Raw genomic sequence first — 18,631 nt, forward strand, 5'->3', positions numbered from 1 at the left:
TGCATGTATTTTTTGTAAATTAAGAAATCTTTAAAAAAAATATTTAAAAAAGAAAAGCAGCCACTTAACTAATGAAACGGCAACTGATTAACTTTCAAACTCACTTGTGCAATAAATGTACATTTCTAGAATTAACACAACTTTTAGAAGACATCTGGGGGCAGTCCTGTATCAGGAAGTTTTTAACGCTTGATGTTTTTATTATGTTTTTATATATACTGTAAGCCTCCCAGAGTAGCTGGGGAAACCCAGCCAGATGGTTGGGATATGAACAATAAAATTAATTGTTATTATTATATATTTGTTTGATGCAAAGACAGAACATTTCTCTGCAGTGCCTGCTATCTGGTATACATTCTCAACACATGGAGGTTCCACTCCTCTGGGCGGAGATACATTTCCCCCCTCCTGCTTTCTTCTCATCCCATTCAAAGTTTTGCACCGACTCTCTAAGCGTCAGCCTGGATAGCTCCGTCGGTTAGAGCATGGTGCTAAGACGTAATGCCAAGGTTGCATGTTCGATCTCCCTTTGGGACAGCTGAATATTCCTACCTTGGACCAGACGATCCTCGGGGTCCCTTCCAATTCTACGATCCTGTGAATCTCTTTCCTCTGGACAGGGCTCAGTAATAATAATAATAATAATAATAATATAAAATAAATATTATTTATACCCCGGGCAGAGCCAGGCTCAGGGCTTCTAACAACAGTAAAATTACAGTAAAAACATAATGGGGGGTATTTAAAATGCAGGTTAAAATGCAGAAATGTGCAGAAATGCACCAGAGGACAGGCAAGAGCTCAGTAGATGAGACTTTCCACCTTCCCAATGTGAAGCACACCCAAACCCTCCTTTTCTCCAGTTGCTGACCGGATCGTTCCCTCCCTCCCTTTCCCAGGAATCACCCCAAAGCTCTCCCGACCCGACCAGGAGGAAAACACCCAGGGCAGCCCCTGCCACAGCCCACCCCCCACTCGAGAAGGCGGGGCAGGAAGCGGCTGCGAGGCTTCGCAAGTTGCTCTGGAGACACCTGAACCCCGCCTTCTTCCTCCTCGCGTCCTCTCTAGGAATCTCCCTGCCAGGCATCCTCCTCCAAGGAATTTCTATTATGCAGGGAGCCTCCTCTCTGTGAGAATGGTGCGTCCAAAACACTATGCAAAGGCTTAATGCTGCAGAATGGGATCCTGGGATGTCATGTGCCCGAGGCAGTTTCCCCCCTCCAGATTTTTTCACTTAAGAGCAGCAGGTATGTTGGCTTACGCTGCTGTCCGCCGCAAGAGTCAGTCTGTCAATATTATTTATTGAATTTATATACTGCCCTATACCTGGAGGTCTCAGATATTAGTCCGTCTCAGATACTACTACTACTACTACTACTTTATTGCTTATACCCTGCCCATCTGGCCAGGTTTCCCCAGCCACTCTTGGCAGCTCCCAACAGCACATCAGACATTAAAAACTTCCCTAAACAGGTTTGCCTGTGTCGCAGGAAACCCCCCCCCCCAAATCATTCAGTTTGTACAAACTTCACTCACACTCACACTCTACATACGCTACACTTCTGTTATAAATTCATAGAAAATCAACCATACATCGGATTGGCACTGTTCTACTTTTATTTTACTCCATGAAGGAAGGACTACAAAATGGGGAAGGTTTGATACAGGCCAGCCCAGCACATCCACAGGAGCCCTGCCCAGTTGCTATGCCAACCCCGATGGTCCTAGACAGAAGACCATCAAGATCACAAAGAACTTGCATATGGGAGTGGATTCAGCACGGACTGGAACAAAGGACAATGATCAGATCTTCCCTCTGGGGGCAGGAAACTGCAAACTCCCCTCTGTCACCTGGAAAGTACTCATGGGGAGGGGGAAAGGGGGAACCAGCCAGGTGACAGGACACTCAGGTTACCACCACAACTCCTCCCTCAACCCCTCCTTTCTGTGATGTATGTTTCTGGGGGTGGTCTTGATCTACATGGTGGCAATTTCAAAAGTCTTTATAAGGTCTTGCACACCATTTTTGTGGGTCCTTCCTCTCACCTGCAAGTGAGGGGAGCACGCTGTTGCAACAGTTCAATGAAGGCCAAGCCTACAGGCTGCTGTTTTGCTCCAAGTTATCCTGGTTGGTGTCTTTGTTTTTGTCCAAGGGAGCCCTCGGATTTCTCCGTTAACACCTGTTTCATAAACGTGTTTACATAAATGTGCGGTTTTCTCCCAAATGAAGTGCAGAGTGTTTGAGGACCGGGACATTCGCAGGGAAACCAAAATGCTTGCTTACAAAGCCATTGTACTACCAACCTTACTGTATGCTTGTGAACCATGGACCACTTACAAACACCATCTTCAACTTCTCGAAAGATTCCATCAACGGTGTCTCTGAAAAACCTTACACATCACTTGGGAGGACAGGCGAACTACTATCAGTGTGCTGGAAGAAGCTTGCAGGCCAGTGTTTCCCAGTTGTCAGTGTTTATAACTACATTTTTTAAAGATTTGCCTTGAGACAGTCTTTAAACCTCTCGTTGACCACCAGCATTACACTTTCAATTTTTAAGTTCAGAATGCAGTAGTTGCTTTGGAAGATGATAATCAGGCATCTACACATCATGATCAGTCCAACAAAGTTGATGTTGAAGAATCATTGCTTCAACACTGGTGATCTTTGAAACCACCATTTATAAATGGTGCAAACTAACGTGGCCGTAGCCAGGATTTATGTTGGGGGTGAGAGCAGGAAGCCCACCTGTTAATCTTCCTAGGTCTAGCAGATTCAGAAAGAAACATCTCAACCACAGTTCATAGAATTGTGGAGTTGTAAGGGACCCCGAGGGTCATCTAGTCCAACCCCATGCAATGCAGGAATCTCAATTAAAGCATCCCTGACAGGTGGCCATCAGTTGTTTTAAATTATTTTCTTTTGTGCTCAGAAAAAAACTCTCAAAATCTTTCCACAATTTCTACTTCTAGTTAGCATTTTTATTTATTTACTTGATTTGCACACACAAACAACACACACACACACACAGGTCTTGGAAGAGAAGCGTTGAAGTAAAAAAAGAGTATGCCTGACTTGGTCATTCCAGAAAACTGGAAATCCAAGAAAGCGGGCAGCCTAAACAAGTGAGTGGCAGAAGATGGTTTGGTCACAAGTTGTAACCATGAAGGCGATTTTTGCCATCTGGTGGCATAGATTTCTAAGATGGCCACAAGACCCACTGACAACAATACAGACACCAGAGTTAAGAAAATTCCCAAACCCGGATCCACGGGCGACTTTGGGTCTTTTCTCTAAGGTAGTCTATTTTAAAGTTTTTATGTGTTTATATGTCTATCACACTTTTAAACTTAAAATCCATTGTTGTATATTGTTTTATATGTTGTTTTGCTATTGGGATTGTAGTTCCATTTGAGTTTCTCAAGCTTGTCTCTGACTGTAATAAATTTCACGTTCGTGTTCAGACACCAGGGACACCTGCAGAACGCTGGAAAGCTCTGCAGTCTCTATTTTTGTAGTTTGACTATTAGTGCTTTTTACATTTGCCTTGTTTCTGCATAAAATCTTTTTTTTTTTAAGAAAAAAAACAGCAAGGAAAGAGAATCAGAGTCTGGACAACAATAAAAGAAATTGGACAGATTTATTTAAATCAAAGCTCAAAACTGGTGAAAATATGCAAGCTCAGCAACAGCTGAAATATAAGGAATGTATGAGTGACATACCAGAGAACAATTTATAGATGGAAAACAATATTGGTGAGAAATAAAATCAATTAACCAAACAGCTATCAAGGAAATATGCATATTACAAAAGGGCACACACAATCCTGCCCCATGACTGAACTTTAACACAAGGATAGTTCTTTTATTTATCAGGCTGGACTAAATGTTTTCTCTGTGCCTGAAAGTGCACATTTAGAGTTTTTGTATCATTCTATTTTGCTTTTCTCCCAGGTCAAGATTGTGTACACTGTATTCCCTGCACCTTTTAAATTTTTACAACAGCCCTGAGAGGTAGGCTAGGCTGAGAATTAGTAGCTCAGGGTGCAGCCCTAACCTAAGACCCACCAGGATGGGCGAGTTTTGATGTGGACGTAGAGCATCTCTGGTTCACTTGACTATGTCACATAATTCAGATATACCTGTGTGATATGGCAGAGCCAGACAGGGGAGGACTTAAGGTGGGTCCTAATTCCATTTGACCTGGCAACCCAGAGGAAATCACACAATCCTTTTTACCAGTGTTGTCACACTTTTAAAAGAGGAAGCCAATGTAGGTTTCTTAAAGCAGGCTTTCTGGGAGTGATACCACGGAGCGGTTGGTGACTGGATTCTAATTCTGTTCAGCTTCTTCCTGTCCGGACTAGTTAAAATCCTTCTAGGAGTATGCTCAGCGGAAGCAGATTTGGGGGGAAACACATGAAAACAGCATTTCCTAAGAAACAGGATATACTACCAGGCAGAGGGGCTTCTCGGTGGTGGCGCCCGCAAGTTTTTAATGTTTGATGTTTTATCATGTTTTTAATATTCTGTTGGGAGTCGCCCAGAGTGGCTGGGAAAAGCCAGCCAGATGGGTGGGGTATAAATAATATATTTATTATTATTATTATTATTATTATTATTATTATTATTATTATTATTTCTTCTGATGTTGGCAGAGAAGCATCACTGCCACTGGTGCTGATTACAGATATGATTGTGCCATTTTGGGGTGAGAGCTCAAATCAACGCCACAAGTGACGGTGCTTTACACCGCTGGCAGAAGCAGCAGGGCAAGTGGGGCAGCCTTGGGTGTGCCAACTGGGGGGGGGCCTTCTGCCACCTGAAGCAGGACCACTTCTGCCCTCAGGACTCTACTCAAGCCATGCCCCATCCCCCATCCCTTGCCAGTTTAGCTCTAATCTGAAAGCGGAGTTCAGCTGTCTCAGACTCACATTCCATATTCAGACTGCTTCTACACTTTCCAAACTCCAATCATTTAAAAGGCTTCTCCCGTGTGTGAATTATTTGATGGGAAGTGAGATTTGACTTGCGAGTGAAGCTCCTCCCACACTGCAAGCATTTATATGGCTTCTCCCCAGTGTGAATTATTTGGTGAGTGGTGAGATGGATCTTCTGTGAAAAGCTCTTTCCACACTCCAAGCATGTATGCGGTTTCTCCCCAGTGTGAATTCTCTGATGAGTAGTGAGATGTGTCTTCCTTAAGAAGCTGCTTCCACACTCCAAGCATCTGAACAATTTCTCCTCTACATGGATCTTCTGATGGGTAACAAGGGCAGAATTTCGATGAAAGCTCTTTCCACACTCTGAGCATTTATATGCTTTCTGCCCGGTGTAAAGTCTTTGATGAGCAGAAAGATTTTTCTTCTGACGGAAGCTCTTTCCACACTCCAAGCATTTAAACGCTTTCTCCCCGGTATGGATCCTGTGATGATTAACAAGGGTAGAAGTGTTACGAAAGCTTGTTCCACACTCCAAGCATTTATATGGCTTCTCCCCTGTGTGAATTCTTTGATGTGATGTGAGATTCGTCTTCCGAGTGAAGCTCTTTCCACACTCCAAGCAGTTATACGGTTTCTCTCCAGTGTGGGTTCTTTGATGAGTAGTGAGGTGTATCTTCTGGCAGAAGCTCTTTCCACATGCTAAGCACTTAAAAGGTTTCTCCCCTGTATGGATCCTCTGATGAGTAAAAAGGACATAATTTTGGTGAAAGCTCTTTCCGCACACTAAACATTTATATGCTTTCTCCCCTGTGTCAGTTCTTCGACGAGCAGTCTTCTGACGGAATCTCTTTCCAATCTGCAAGCATTTGAACAGTTTCTCCCCGGTGTGAACTCTTTGGTGAATAGAGAGATGTGTCTTTCGTGAAAATTTCTTTCCACATTCCAGGCATTTAAATTGTTTTTCATCTGTGTGGATTTTGTAATGAGTTTTCAGTCTTGATTTAGAAGGGAAACTTCTCCAATATACAAAGCCCGTACTAGCTTCTTTTCTCTTTTGCGTATTTTCTTGGACCAGGATTTGATGGCTCACGCGGCCATGAGAAGAAGGGGACTTATTCCTGCCCTTTTCTTCCCCTTCAGGTTTCCTTCTCTGACCGTCTCTCTGTATACATGTGTCCCATTCTGCAGACACCCCATGTGGTTCTCCCTCATTTTTGGTTTTCCATTCATGTCCTGCCACAAAGAAGAGAGGAAACTATTAAGAACCTGACGTACAAATGGAGTTCCAAAACTAACTGGCAGTGACACATAAAGCTTGTGATAATGGAGGAATGGAAAGATCTTAGCTGCAAAGCAGGTCTTATCATCCATTTATCTGCCACTTTTAACACCATAACTGCCAACCAGGGTTCTATACTCTGTTCTATTGGATCCATGGAGACCAGAACAAAACTGTCAGCTCAGACATGAAACTCCCTGCGGGATCTCAGGCAGCCACTCTCTCTCAGACTAGGCTAACTCACAGGGTTATGGAATGGGCAAACCATGGAATAATCACGTGTATTCTCTTTTGGCAGAAGTTCATTACAGTTGTACCTTGGCTCCCGAACACCCTGGGAGTCGAACATTCAAGCTCCCAAACGATCAAAAACAGGAAGTGTTCTGGTTTTCGAACATTCTTTTGGAACCTGAACATCTGAGGGGGCTTCCGATTGGCTGTAGGAGCTTCCTGCAACCAATCAGAAGACGTGCTTTGCTTTCCAAATGTTTCAGAAGACGAATGGACTTCTGGAATGGATTGTGTACGACTTCCGAGGTACGACTGTAGTTCAATCATTGAATTCTACAGTTAAAGGATCTTGGAAGAAGCCCGTCAGTGATCTGAGCTTCACACATTGGAGAGATTCTGCGCCACAGCAGACAAAACTAGGTTAGGTGGTGTTAGGTAGGTTAGGTAGGTTATGGCAGGTGTCTTTCTTCTACAATGGCTTCCATCTCTATTTGAACCCATTGCAACTCTTGATGTTTCTTACAGCTTACTGTTATATACATTTTGTTGCCGTTTTACCATTTTGCCTCCTTGTGTTTTTTTGTTAAATGGAAATTAAACAGTCAAAAATAGGGAAAACCTTCTAGACTGGAAAAAAGGGAACTGAGCTGCTAAAATCGAGGAAATGTGCAAACCGGCCCATTATTTTAGGCTCTAAATGCTATTGTCATCAGCTCTGAAAACAAGGAACCTTACCAAGAGAGAAAGCATTCCTACAATTCTCCTCCATGACTATTTTATGCAGTGCCTTTTGGTCAGCATCCAGCAGAGCCCACTCCTCCTCTGTGAAATCCACAGCAACCTCCTCAAACAACACGGGACCCTGAGGGAAAAGGAAATAGTTGTCTTGTTGTAGGTAATCTTTATGTTAAAAGTAAAGGGAAAGGGACCCCTGACCATTAGGTCCAGTCGTGACCGACTCTGCGGTTGTGGCGCTCATCTCGCTTTATTGGCCGAGGGAGCCGGCATACAGCTTCCAGGTCATGTGGCCAGCATGACTAAGCCGCTTCTGGAGAACCAGAGCAGTGCACAGAAACGCCGTTTACCTTCCCGCCGGAGTGGTACCTATTTATCTACTTGCACTTTGACGTGTTTTCGAACTGCTAGGTTGGCAGGAGCAGGGACCGAGCAACAGGAGCTCACCCCGTCGCAGGGATTCGAACCGCCGACCTTCTGATCGGCAAGTCCTAGACTCTGTGGTTTAACCCACAGCGCCACCCGTGTTCCTTATCTTTATGGTATTTACCAGCAAAATCCAGAATACGCCTCAAAGTAAGATGACTTGAGTATTATCCTGCAGAACTTAAACCTTCTTGAGGGGCACCCACAGCCTCCCTAGTGGGCAGTTTGACAAACTCAAAAAGAGAAGGTTACATTGGCCTACAGAGGTGAGCAGGCTGCCCCCTAACGTCTCTCCCCACAATGACCCTTCCCCCTACCTGATCTGGTGCCACAGCAACTGCTTCCTGTCTGTTGCGAACAGGAGACGGCTGAGCAGGTCTTGCCACCAGGATTTCTTCACCTGAGAGACAAAGATGGCGGGAAGGATGTAGCATGCGCTTGTCTCAGGGGCTAAGTGACATGTATCAGGGTAGGACACACTGACTTTACAAAATATCTCCTCCATTGTACTTATTTTTTTATCTACCTTGACATTATCTAATTAACATTAACACTGGCTATCTTAACATAATATATGAAAATGCAAGGCCCAATTCCACCTGGCCTAGGGGATGGGGCCCACATTCACCCTGAACAGCTAAAAGGCTCATGGGAGGCTCGAGGGACATTGCTGGAACAACTCTTGGGTTGGTGCAACTGGCTAAAATGTTTTTCTATGTTTTAAACAGTTCTAATTTTGGTTCCTCTGTTTCATTTTTGTTGGGTTGGTGTTGGTTAAATGTTTAGTTGAGGTTGGCAGTTACTTTAATTTGGGTATAACTGTAAACTGTTTATTATTGTTATTATGATTATTATTGGTTTTATTGATTTATTGGTTTGTTCATTGCTGGCATAGGATATCTTGCTTTTTAATGTTTGATGTTTGGCTGTGTTTTATTTGTTGCAAGCCACCCAGAGTGGCTGGGGAAACCCAGCCAGATGGGAAGGATACAATTAAATTATTGTTGTTGTTGTTGTTGTTGTTGTTATTTATTTGTTCTCACAGCTTGAGGCCTCAAATACTGAAACCCACTCGTTTTTCATCTTTGGAAAATGATGGGGAGAAGCATCTTCCCTTGAAAGTTTCGGGAGAATGTAAGAAGATCCCATACATTTCAGGAAGTTCAGGTTCATTCTTACTGAGTAATGCAGCACCTCCACTGCTCTCCAGAACGTTTCTCCTTAGCAGGAAGCAGTCTTTCACATCCAGTGAAGAACTCTTTCCCTCAGGGAAATTAGCTGCCACCTCCGCAAAGAGACCCTTTACCTGAAACAACAATGAAGATATTGAAGACAGTGAATGGGCAGAAAATGAGAGAAAAGGGCAAAACTTCAAGAGGAGTTTGGGACATTCCTCTGTGAATGATTTCCAGGAAGTGATTGATTCACATTCTGGGCCCCTTCGAAGTAGCAGGATGAAACCCTCTCTCACCTGCTGCTCTGCCTGCTTCTTCTCCTCTGCCCAACTCAGGAGGAAACCTTCAGCCAGGGCCACCGCCTGGGAACTGGTCTCCGCTCCACATTCCCTGACCCAGCTCTCCATCTCTGAGGGAAGGACGGTCAGGAATTGCTCCAGGATCACCAGGTCCAGGATCTGAGTCTTTGTGCATCGCTCTGGCTTCAGCCACTCATGGCAAAGGTGGTGGAGTTGGCTGCAAACCTCTCTTGGTCCCTCGGCCTCATGGTAGCAGAACTTTCGGAATTGCTGGCGCCACACATCTGAGCTGAGGGTCTTCTCCCCACCCAGGCCGGCTGAGTCTTGGTCTTCCATCTTTCTTACTGTTCCAGGATGCCTCCAACTGGGCTACAGACTCCTGAAAAGCAGAGATATAAGGCTGGATTAAGGTGCTGAGGGACCCTCCTTCCTCCAGGAAGGAACACATGAAGTAAGAAAGCACAAAATAATGATTTTGGTATCCTAAAAGTTAACAAATTTATTACTGCACAAGCTTCAGTACACTACGAAAGAAAATCCATGGCATTTCACAACTCTCAGCATAACACCAACAGAATATATTTCACCACCCTTATAGAAAGAAAACACTCTGACCTTCCTTTGAGTTGTGCTTGTAGGTTTAATGGTTTCAGTCATCTCTTGTTGTTTGACTTTAATATTATTGGGATGAATGTTGTTTTATTGTTTCTTGCTGGTTTTATTTCTTACCTAGCAAAAGTTTTGAATTAAAGCTGCCACTCTGCTGAATGAATCTTAGTTGATTACTTTAAGATTTACTTAGCAATATTAACATTCATTTAGAAATATTCCAGTTGTTTACTGGAAACAAAATCATATTGCTTCCCTGTATCTGAGATCTAGTACACTGCTTCTCTAATGTGAATATTCGATTCCTCTTATTCACTGCAATATCCCTGGCCCAATATTTTCCTAACTGGACCAGGGTTTTTTCCACCTCTCTCTCTCTCCCTTTCTTTGTCTGTATCATCGGTGGAGAAAAACACACCACATTTCTATCTAGTTGTGCTCCGAAATTTCTTTCAAGTATCACTGGCTAGGACTGTTCTCTGCTAGAGTTTACAGGCTCCATTTTCATCCTGTAACCAAATGTCTGCAACTGTTTGTTGACTTTTAATGTATTGTTTTCAATTCTCTTTCATAAAAGCAGTTTGCTTCCTTTCAATCGGCGTCTCTCTCCTGCCTTTGATTAACAGGGCACAATTTTTCAGTAATGCCCATTGTGAAAAGATCCCCTTCACACTTCAGGGGTTTCCATGTCTGTAAGTGACCTTGTGTGGTTGTGTGACTAATGAATTCTCTCTCTCTCTCTCTCTCTCTCTCTCTCTATTTTGGTGGTGGGGTGTTCTACTTGAAATCAAAGTCCAGTTGATAGTTCACTTCTAAGCATCAACTCACCTGCTTCAAATCCTCCAACCCCGACGTATCAAAGGGGCCTCCTGGCTTTGCAGAGGAGAGGAAAGACTCTCCAGTCCCTGACACAGACAAGAAACTGTTGGTTATGTACACATGCTACATTAGTGTAGCATACCCCATGGGACTCTTGTGAAGATAAAAAGAAGAGCTGAAGAAAACGTACACACGGGAAACCCGTGCACGTTAAGGAAAGCCATTCAAGAGCTAATTCCTCACGATGCAGCTGCAATGCACTTCGTAACTTCCTTGGCAGCATTGCTGGGCAGAACTGGCACAGTCAGGCTGGGTAGGTAAGGGGCTCAGATTACAGCATGCAGAGTGGGAAAGGGAAGAGAGCGTAGAGCACTCTGGAGAGAAGCATTGGAACTGACGCCTTTGAGGAAGAGTCGCAGGACTACATTTTAAGAGAATTGGAAAAGAACTCTTGCCTTGCGGACTTTGGCGCAGCAAGGGCTTCGTAAGCAAAGAAACCGTCCGGGCTCAGAGAGGGAAAGCTGCTCGTAACATCTTGTAAATAAATAAGTGTGTATAAAGCGTTGGTGTTGGGCTAGTAAAGACTGCCAACCTAGCAGTTCGAAAGTATGTCAAAGTGCAAGCAGATAAATAGGTACTGCTCTGGCGGGAAGGTAAACGGCGTTTCTGTGCGCTGCTCTGGTTCACCAGAAGCGGCTTAGTCATGCTGGCCACATGACCCGGAAGCTGCCTGCAGACAAACGCCGGCTCCCTTGGCCTATAGAGCGAGATGAGCGCCGCAATCCCAGAGTCGTTCGCGACTGGACTTAACGGTCAGGGGTACCTTTACCTTCACCTATAAAGCATTGGTGTTGGGCTAGTAAAGCCAATTCATGTTGTGTTTTAATTTGTGGGAAGCTGCCCAGAGCGGCTGGGGTAACCCAGTCAGATGGGTGGCATATAAATATTATTACAGTGGTACCTCGGGTTACATATGCTTCAGGTTACAGACTCACATTAGCTAAAGTGGTGCTTCAGGTTAAGAACAGTTTCAGGTTAAGAACAGACCTCCGGAACGAATTAAATACTTAACCCGAGGTACCACTGTATTATTATTTATTTTCTGCTAACCAGCTGCTTCCTGCGATGACTTGACTGGGCTTCTGCAGCGCACACACCCAACACCCAAGAAGATGCACAAGCATCTTCAGCCATGGGTTCCTATAGGAGCTCCCCTCCCCTTTTTTAACAGTTGTCACCTGGGCATCTCCCTTCCCATCCCATCGTATTTTCCTGCCTTGCCTCTTGTCCCCCGTCCCGTCCCCTCCCCCCATCCGCCTTCCAGCCCTGCAGACTCAGACCCACAAACTGGAGCCTCTGGGGCGAGGAAGGGGGCTCACCGGATCCCGCGAGGAGCCACCGACGCTGCGCTTGGGAGGGCGGGCGGCCAAGGCACGTCGCTCCACGGGGAAGGTCCCGGCAGGAAGGCGAGTTGGGTGGGAGGGGCCTTCGCTCTGGAGGACCGGCCGCCCCTTCCCCCGCCCGCCTCGTCTTTTACCTTCCTCTCTAGGAATCCAGCTGAGCTCATTTTAACCCTTAGGAGGCCACGCTGCAGGATCACTGAGGGACGCAGGCGACGAGCCCGGCTGGTGGACCAGTTTAGCCTAGCCTCTTACTCTTGAAATATTTTATGAAACAGCGGCCTAGAAACATATAATGTGTAAATAAACGAGGTAGAAGGCCCACTCCAAGCTCACCTCGAGTTGGGTGCCTTAATTATTGTTGTTTTTGTTACCCACTCTTCACCACGTGGTCCCAGGGTGGGTCAGAAAAATGTAAAACACAAAATTAAAAAACAAATTAGGTACAACTATATGGGTGTGTGTGAGAGAGAATGTAATTTGGTCTTCTCTCTCTCTCTCTCTCTCTCTCTCTCTCTATATATATATATATATATATATCCCAGCCATTTAGCAAGTTAACCTAGTGGTTATCAATCAATCAATCAATCAATCAATCAATCAAAATAATAATTATAATAATACTACCCTGCCGATCTAGACTGGATTTCCCCAGACACTCTGAACAGCTGCCAACATATATAAAAGCATATAAAACATTAAACATTAAGAAGCTTCCCTACACAGGGCTGCCTTCAGATTATCTTGTAAAAGTTGTGCAGCTCTTTTATCTCGACATCTGGTGGGAGGGAGTTCCACAGGGCGGGTGCCACCAGCAAGAAGACCTTCTGCCTGGTTCCCTGTAACCTCACTTCTCTCACTGAGGGAACTGCCAGAATACCCTCGAAGGAGGACCTCTGCGTCCAGGCAGAACGATGGGGGTGGAGATGCTCTTTCAGGTTTCAGGGCTGAGGTTATTTAGAGCTTTCAAGGTCAGCACCAACACTTGAATTGTGCTCGGAAATATACTGGGAGCTATTGTAGACCCTAAAGGTGGTGTCAGGGATTCTATGGCTGTGATTCATTGAAGCATTGAAGGGTTTAGAGTAGATGATCCTTTGGGTCTCTTCCAACTCTACAATTCTAAGGTTCTCTCTTGTGGGATGGTGGGGGATTATAGCTACCAGTCCAAGCAGGACATCCACCCTATTACTGCCCCCAAGCACTGGTCTAACACTTCAGCTGCCTCTCCTGATTCAGATGCAACAGAGAGCTAACGCTTGGTGTCACCTGCATATAGATAATAGCTCCAAGAGGCTTCTTATAGTTGGGGGACAGGATGAAGCCCTGTGAGACACTCCCATGGCATTGAGCAGAAAGGTGCCATGACCACTTTCTGGAAATAGCCAGAGAGATAGGAACAGAATCACAGTGCCCTAAAACCCCACCTCCCTGAGACACTCCAGAAGAATACTGGAATCAACTTCTGATAAATCTCAACAGGGGCAACCAAAGCAGTTTCTGTATCATGATTAAGCCTGAAGCCAAAGTGGAACAGATTCAAAAATTATGCCAAAAATCCGCCTCCATCTGTCACCATTTTGTGACTGGTGGGCCTCAGTAATTTTCAGCCATCTCAAGTGGGCCCTGGGAGTAGAAAGTTTGGGCACCTCTGCTGTGGACTGTTGCATTGGGTCCCTGGAGACCCAAGTTCAGATCCCAGCTCAGACATGAAGATCACTGGGTGGACTTGGGCAATCACTCACTCACTCACTCCCAGCCTAGCCTACCTCATAAGGTTGCTCTGCAGAAGAACCACAGAACCACCACTTGCCACTCACTTCCGGAGCAATGGCAGGATACAGACATCATAAAATAAAGAGACCTTGTCATTTTCAGTCACCAGGTCCTAAGGTGACTCCCTGACTTCTCCAGTTACGATGTTGGGGAAAGCGGTTGGATGTGCTGGGCACGAGGCCTTGGAGATGCTACCAGTCAAAGCAGGCAATACTGGCTTAGATATTGGGTGGTTTGGGGCAACTACCCAAAGGATCCTCTGGTCCCATACCTGGCAACTTCACTTTGCTGATGTGGGCACTGCTGAGAGTACCACAAGCACCAGACTGGACTGGACACCCTCATCTGCCCCAGCTGCAACAAAACATGTCTGTTCTGCATCAGGCTCTACAGCCACAGCAGGCACTGCAGCCTTGCAGCAGCTTGACCTCATCCCAAAAGATGCACTCCTCCATTGTTTCCTGAGACAGACGGGTGCCAGCATTGTGGCTTTGGAAATCCAATGCCCTTGTTCATTCCCTTACTGAAGGGATGGATAACCTCCAGTCTACAATTTGTATATTTTGTATTTTATCTGTACCGTTTCGAGACGCCTCAAAACTGTGAACTGATTTGTAAAATACTTCAACTCATTATTATCTTTATTTATTAAATACACAACAAACAACAACAACAACAACAACACAATACCCCCCCCCCCCCGGATACATTTAAAAGGCCATAGAATGGATCGTTTAATCAGCCACAGGACTGGGTGACCAGGAATGTTTTTGCTTGGCGCCTAAGGATATTTAACGAAGGTGCCAGGTGGGCCTCCTCAGGGAGAGCATTCCACAAACAGGGAACCACCGGAGAAAAGGCCTATTCTCGTGATGCCACTATCCAGACCCCTAGTGGAGAAGGCATATGAAGAAGGGCCTCAGACAATGACCATAGGGTTCAGGCTAGTTCATAGTTTGTGTGCCTCCTCCACAAGAGGTCTGGAGGGTGGCATCATAAGAACAGTGGCTCCTCGTTTGTGGAATGCTCTCCCTAGAGAGGCTTTGTAGAAATGACTTTGTTTTTACAAGTTTGTAACATAATACTACTGCTATTGCTGATGAATGGATTTTTATCTTAGGCTATTCCATCAGGCTTCTCAGATTCTACAATGGATCCAGTCTTCCAATCTGTATTTATCTCCAAATGGCCCTCAGGATTCTGCCAAGGCCATGTCCCGTCCCCCACCAACTCAACTCCAATCTGAAATAGGAGTTAAACTGTGATCGAATCGCATTCCATATTCTGATCATTTCTCTAGCTCCCCTTCTGAGTGAATTCTTTGAAGAGCAGTCTCTTATTACTGAAGCATTTTGTACACTCCCAAGAATTTATGGTTTCTCTCCTGCGTGGATTTTTTTATGAGAAACGAGACTTATCTTCCGTGTGAAGCTCTTTCCACATACCAAACACTTAAATGGTTTCTCCCCAGTGTGAATTCTCTGATGAGCAGCAAGTGATTCCTTCCGACAAAAGTTCTTCCCACAGTCCATGCATTTATGCGGTTTCTCTCCTGTGTGAATTCTTTGATGAGCAGTGAGCTGTGTCTTCTGACAGAAACTCTTTCCACACTCCAAGCATTTATATGGTTTCTTTCCTGTATGGATTCTCTGATGATTAACAAGGGCAGAACTATGGCGAAAGCTTTTTCCGCACTCCACGCATTTATGTGGCTTCTCCCCTGTGTGGATCCTTTGATGAATACTGAGGCCTCTGTTTCTCTTAAAGGCCATTCCACACTCCAAGCATTTAAATGGTTTCTCCCATGTATGAATTATTTGATGAGTGGTGAGGTTTGTGCCTGTACTAAAGGTCTTTCCACATTCTAAGCACTTAAAGGGTTTCTCCCCCGTGTGAATTCTTTGATGATTACTGAGATTTATCTTCTGACAGAAGCTCTTTCCGCATTCCAAGCATTTAAATGGTTTCTCCCCTGTATGGATCCTTTGATGGGTTACAAGGTCAGAATTTTGACAAAAGATCTTTCCACACTCCAAGCATTTATGTGGTGCATCCTTTCTGTGAATTCTTTCATGATAAGTAAGATGCATTTTCCAATAGAAGCTCTTTCCGCATTCCAAACATTTGTATGGTTTCTCCCCTGTGTGAGTTATTTGATGATGTGTTAGGCTTCTGTTTCTACTAAAGGTCTTTCCACATTCCAGACATTTGTATGGTTTCTCCCCTGTGTGAGTTCTCTGATGAGTGGTGAGATGTGTCCTTCGACAGAAGCTCTTTCCACATTCTGAACATTTATATGGTTTCTCCCCTGTGTGAGTTCTGCGGTGGGAAGCAAGATTTGTCTTCTGAGAAAAGCTCTTTCTACACTCCAAGCATTTAAATGGTTTCTCCCCTGTATGGATCCTTTGATGGGTAACAAGGAGAGAATTCTGAGAAAAGTTCTTTCCACACTCCAAGCATTTATGCGGTGTTTTCCTTGTGTGGATCCTTTGATGATAAGTGAGATGGATCTTCCAACAAAAGTTCTTTCCACATTGCAAGCATTTAAATGGCTTCTCACCTGTGTGAATTCTTTGATGAGTAGTGAGATGTGTCTTCTGGAAGAAGCGCTTTTCACATTCCGAACATTGGTATGGTTTCTCTCCCAGGTGAATTCTGTGATGGTTAGTAAGATTCCTCTTCTGAGAGAAGCTCTTTCCACACTCCAAGCATTTGTATGTTTCCCCCCCTGCGTGAATTATTAGATGAGTAGTGAGGCTTCCGCTTCTGTTAAAGGTCTTTCCACATTCCAAGCACCTATACAGCTTCTCTCCTGTGTGAATTCTCTGATGAGCAGTGAGATGTGTCCTCCGACGGAAGGCCTTTCCACATTCCAAGCAATTAAATGGTTTTTCTCCGGTGTGAATTCTGTGGTGTGCTGTCAGATTTCTTTTCTGAGAAAAGCTCTTTCCACACTCCAAGCATTTATGCGGTTTCTCCCCTGTGTGGACCCTTTGATGAATGCCAAGGCTTGTGCTTGTATTCAAGCCCTTTGCACATTCTAAGCTTTTGTGTGGTTTCTCCCCTGTGTGGATTTTGTAGTGAGTTTTAAGTTTAGATTTAGAATGGAAACTTCTCCAACATACAAAACATATAATTGTTTCTCTTCTGTTTTGCGTTTTTTCTTGGACTGGGATTTCATTGGAGTCAGTGCCCTGGGAAGCAGGGGAATTATTCATCCTCTTCTGTCCTTCTGTTTTCCTTCTCTGCTTCTCCCTCTTCATACATGTGTCTCTTTCTGCAAACACCCCAGGTAGTTCTCCCTGATTCTCAGTTTTCCATTCATAGCCTACTGCAAAGAAGAAACGGAACTCTTAAGACAATGGAACCTCAACTCTTGACAACCACACACAATTCTTTTGATAATGGAAGAATGCAAAAATGGAAAAGTCTTAGCTGGGAGGTAAATCTTCCCATCTGTTTATCTGCCTCTGTTAATACCTTGACTGACACCCAGTGTCCTATGTATTATTGGATTAGATCCAAAAGACCCAAATTCAGATCCCAGCTGAGACATGAAGTTCACTGAATTGTACAGTCATACCTCAGGTTACAGACGCTTCTGGTTGTGTGATTTCGGATTCCACACTGCGCCAAACCCAGGAGTACCAGAATGGGTTACTTCCGGGTTTTGGCATTTGCGCATGTGCAGAAGTGCTAAATCACGCTTTGCACATGCGCAGAAGTGCCGAATCACAACACGTGGGTTGCGAATGCTGCAGGTTGCGAATGTGCCTCCCACACGGATCACGTTTGCAACCTGAGCATCCACTGTACTCAGCAATCATCCTCTTTAAGTAGCTCAACTCAAACCACCAAACAACCCCATGCATTCTTTTCTGAACCCTTTGGAGCAATGTTGGGATAGAAGTGTGATCAAAATGTGGAGAGGCCCTGTGATTCAGAGCAATGGATTCAGAAGTACCCGCAGAGGGTCTTCAGAGGGTGCGTAACCCCATCAAGAGCAGGCTGTCTCCCACCCATCCAGTCTAGGGAACCTCTCCCAGTAACAGTGCCTCAGTCTTATCTGGATTGAGCTCCATCTTATTGGTTCTCATCCAGTTCATTAGCGAGGCAAGACAACGGCTCTACACAAGACACCCACTGCCTCATCTGCAGGTGTAAAGGGGAAGCAGGACTGTGTGTCATGAGCACATTGTGGACAATGTACTCCGAAACCCCTGATAAGCACACTCAGAGGTTTCATGTGGATGTTAAGCAGCATGGGGGATAAAATAGAACCCCCCAGGGAAGACTCCAGGGGACCAAAGAGAAGTCCCCTAGCATCACCCTCTAGAAATGACTATCCAAGTAGACCTGGAATCACTGCAAAGCTGAGCAACCCACTCTGGCAACCACTCTAGAAGGATACCATGGTTGATGGTATCAGAGGCTGCTGAGAGATGGAGGAAACATTCCCCCTGTCTCTCTCCAGACATAAATCATCACACAGGGCAACCAAAGCTGTGCCATAGCTGGGCCTAAACCCTGACTGATATGGATCTAGTAAAGTTATTTAAGTTGCTTATATAATATAGTCTAAATCATATAATCTTCAACTAAACAAATTGGGAGCCTTACTGAGAGAGACTACCATCCCACAATTCTCCTCCATGACTTCGTTATGCAGCGCCCTCTGGTCAGGATCCAGCAGAGCCCATTCCTCCTCTGTGAAATACACCGCCACCTCCTCAAAGGACACGGGACCCTGAAGAAGAAGAAGAAGAAGAAGAAGAAGAAGAAGAAGAAGAAGGAGGAGAAGGGGAGTAGTAGTTTGGATTTGATATCCCGCCTTTCACTCCCCTTAAGGAGTCTCAAAGTGGCTCACAATCTCCTTTCCCTTCCTCCCCCACAAAAAACACTCTGTGAGGTGAGTGAGGCTGAGAGATTTCAGAGAAGT

General features: G+C 44.9%; 2 protein-coding genes across 4 annotated transcripts in view; both read right to left on the reverse strand.

Moving 5' to 3' along the window:
* Window positions 1-3,617: 3,617 nt before the first annotated feature.
* On the reverse strand, window positions 3,618-11,975 carry LOC128409362 (zinc finger protein 436-like). 3 transcript variants are annotated; one of them, XM_053379760.1, is made up of 7 exons: window positions 11,896-11,965; window positions 10,526-10,602; window positions 9,086-9,467; window positions 8,794-8,920; window positions 7,932-8,014; window positions 7,189-7,315; window positions 3,618-6,176 (listed from the first exon to the last, which is right to left on the reverse strand). In XM_053379760.1, exons 3-7 carry the CDS (start codon window positions 9,422-9,424, stop codon window positions 4,975-4,977), a joined length of 1,878 nt encoding a protein of 625 aa, XP_053235735.1. In that variant the 5' UTR covers window positions 9,425-9,467; window positions 10,526-10,602; window positions 11,896-11,965; the 3' UTR covers window positions 3,618-4,974. The 3 variants fall into 3 exon arrangements, with proteins under 3 accessions (XP_053235735.1, XP_053235736.1, XP_053235738.1); XM_053379761.1 differs by lacking the exon at window positions 10,526-10,602 and having other exon boundaries at window positions 11,896-11,975; XM_053379763.1 differs by lacking the exons at window positions 10,526-10,602; window positions 11,896-11,965 and adding an exon at window positions 11,755-11,809.
* A 692-nt stretch (window positions 11,976-12,667) lies between these two features.
* LOC128408831 (zinc finger protein 850-like) overlaps window positions 12,668-18,631 on the reverse strand; it is a 31,479-nt gene continuing 25,515 nt past the window's right edge. The window contains exons 12-13 of the mRNA XM_053378853.1: window positions 18,313-18,439; window positions 12,668-17,023 (exon numbers count right to left, since the gene is read on the reverse strand). Coding sequence (XP_053234828.1) covers window positions 15,063-17,023; window positions 18,313-18,439 — 2,088 coding nt within the window. The 3' untranslated portion in view covers window positions 12,668-15,062. The remainder of the gene's footprint in view (window positions 17,024-18,312; window positions 18,440-18,631) is intronic.

This window comes from Podarcis raffonei, chromosome 2 (genome assembly GCF_027172205.1).
Source record: "Podarcis raffonei isolate rPodRaf1 chromosome 2, rPodRaf1.pri, whole genome shotgun sequence".
In the NCBI taxonomy this organism is placed as follows: Eukaryota; Metazoa; Chordata; class Lepidosauria; order Squamata; family Lacertidae; genus Podarcis; species Podarcis raffonei.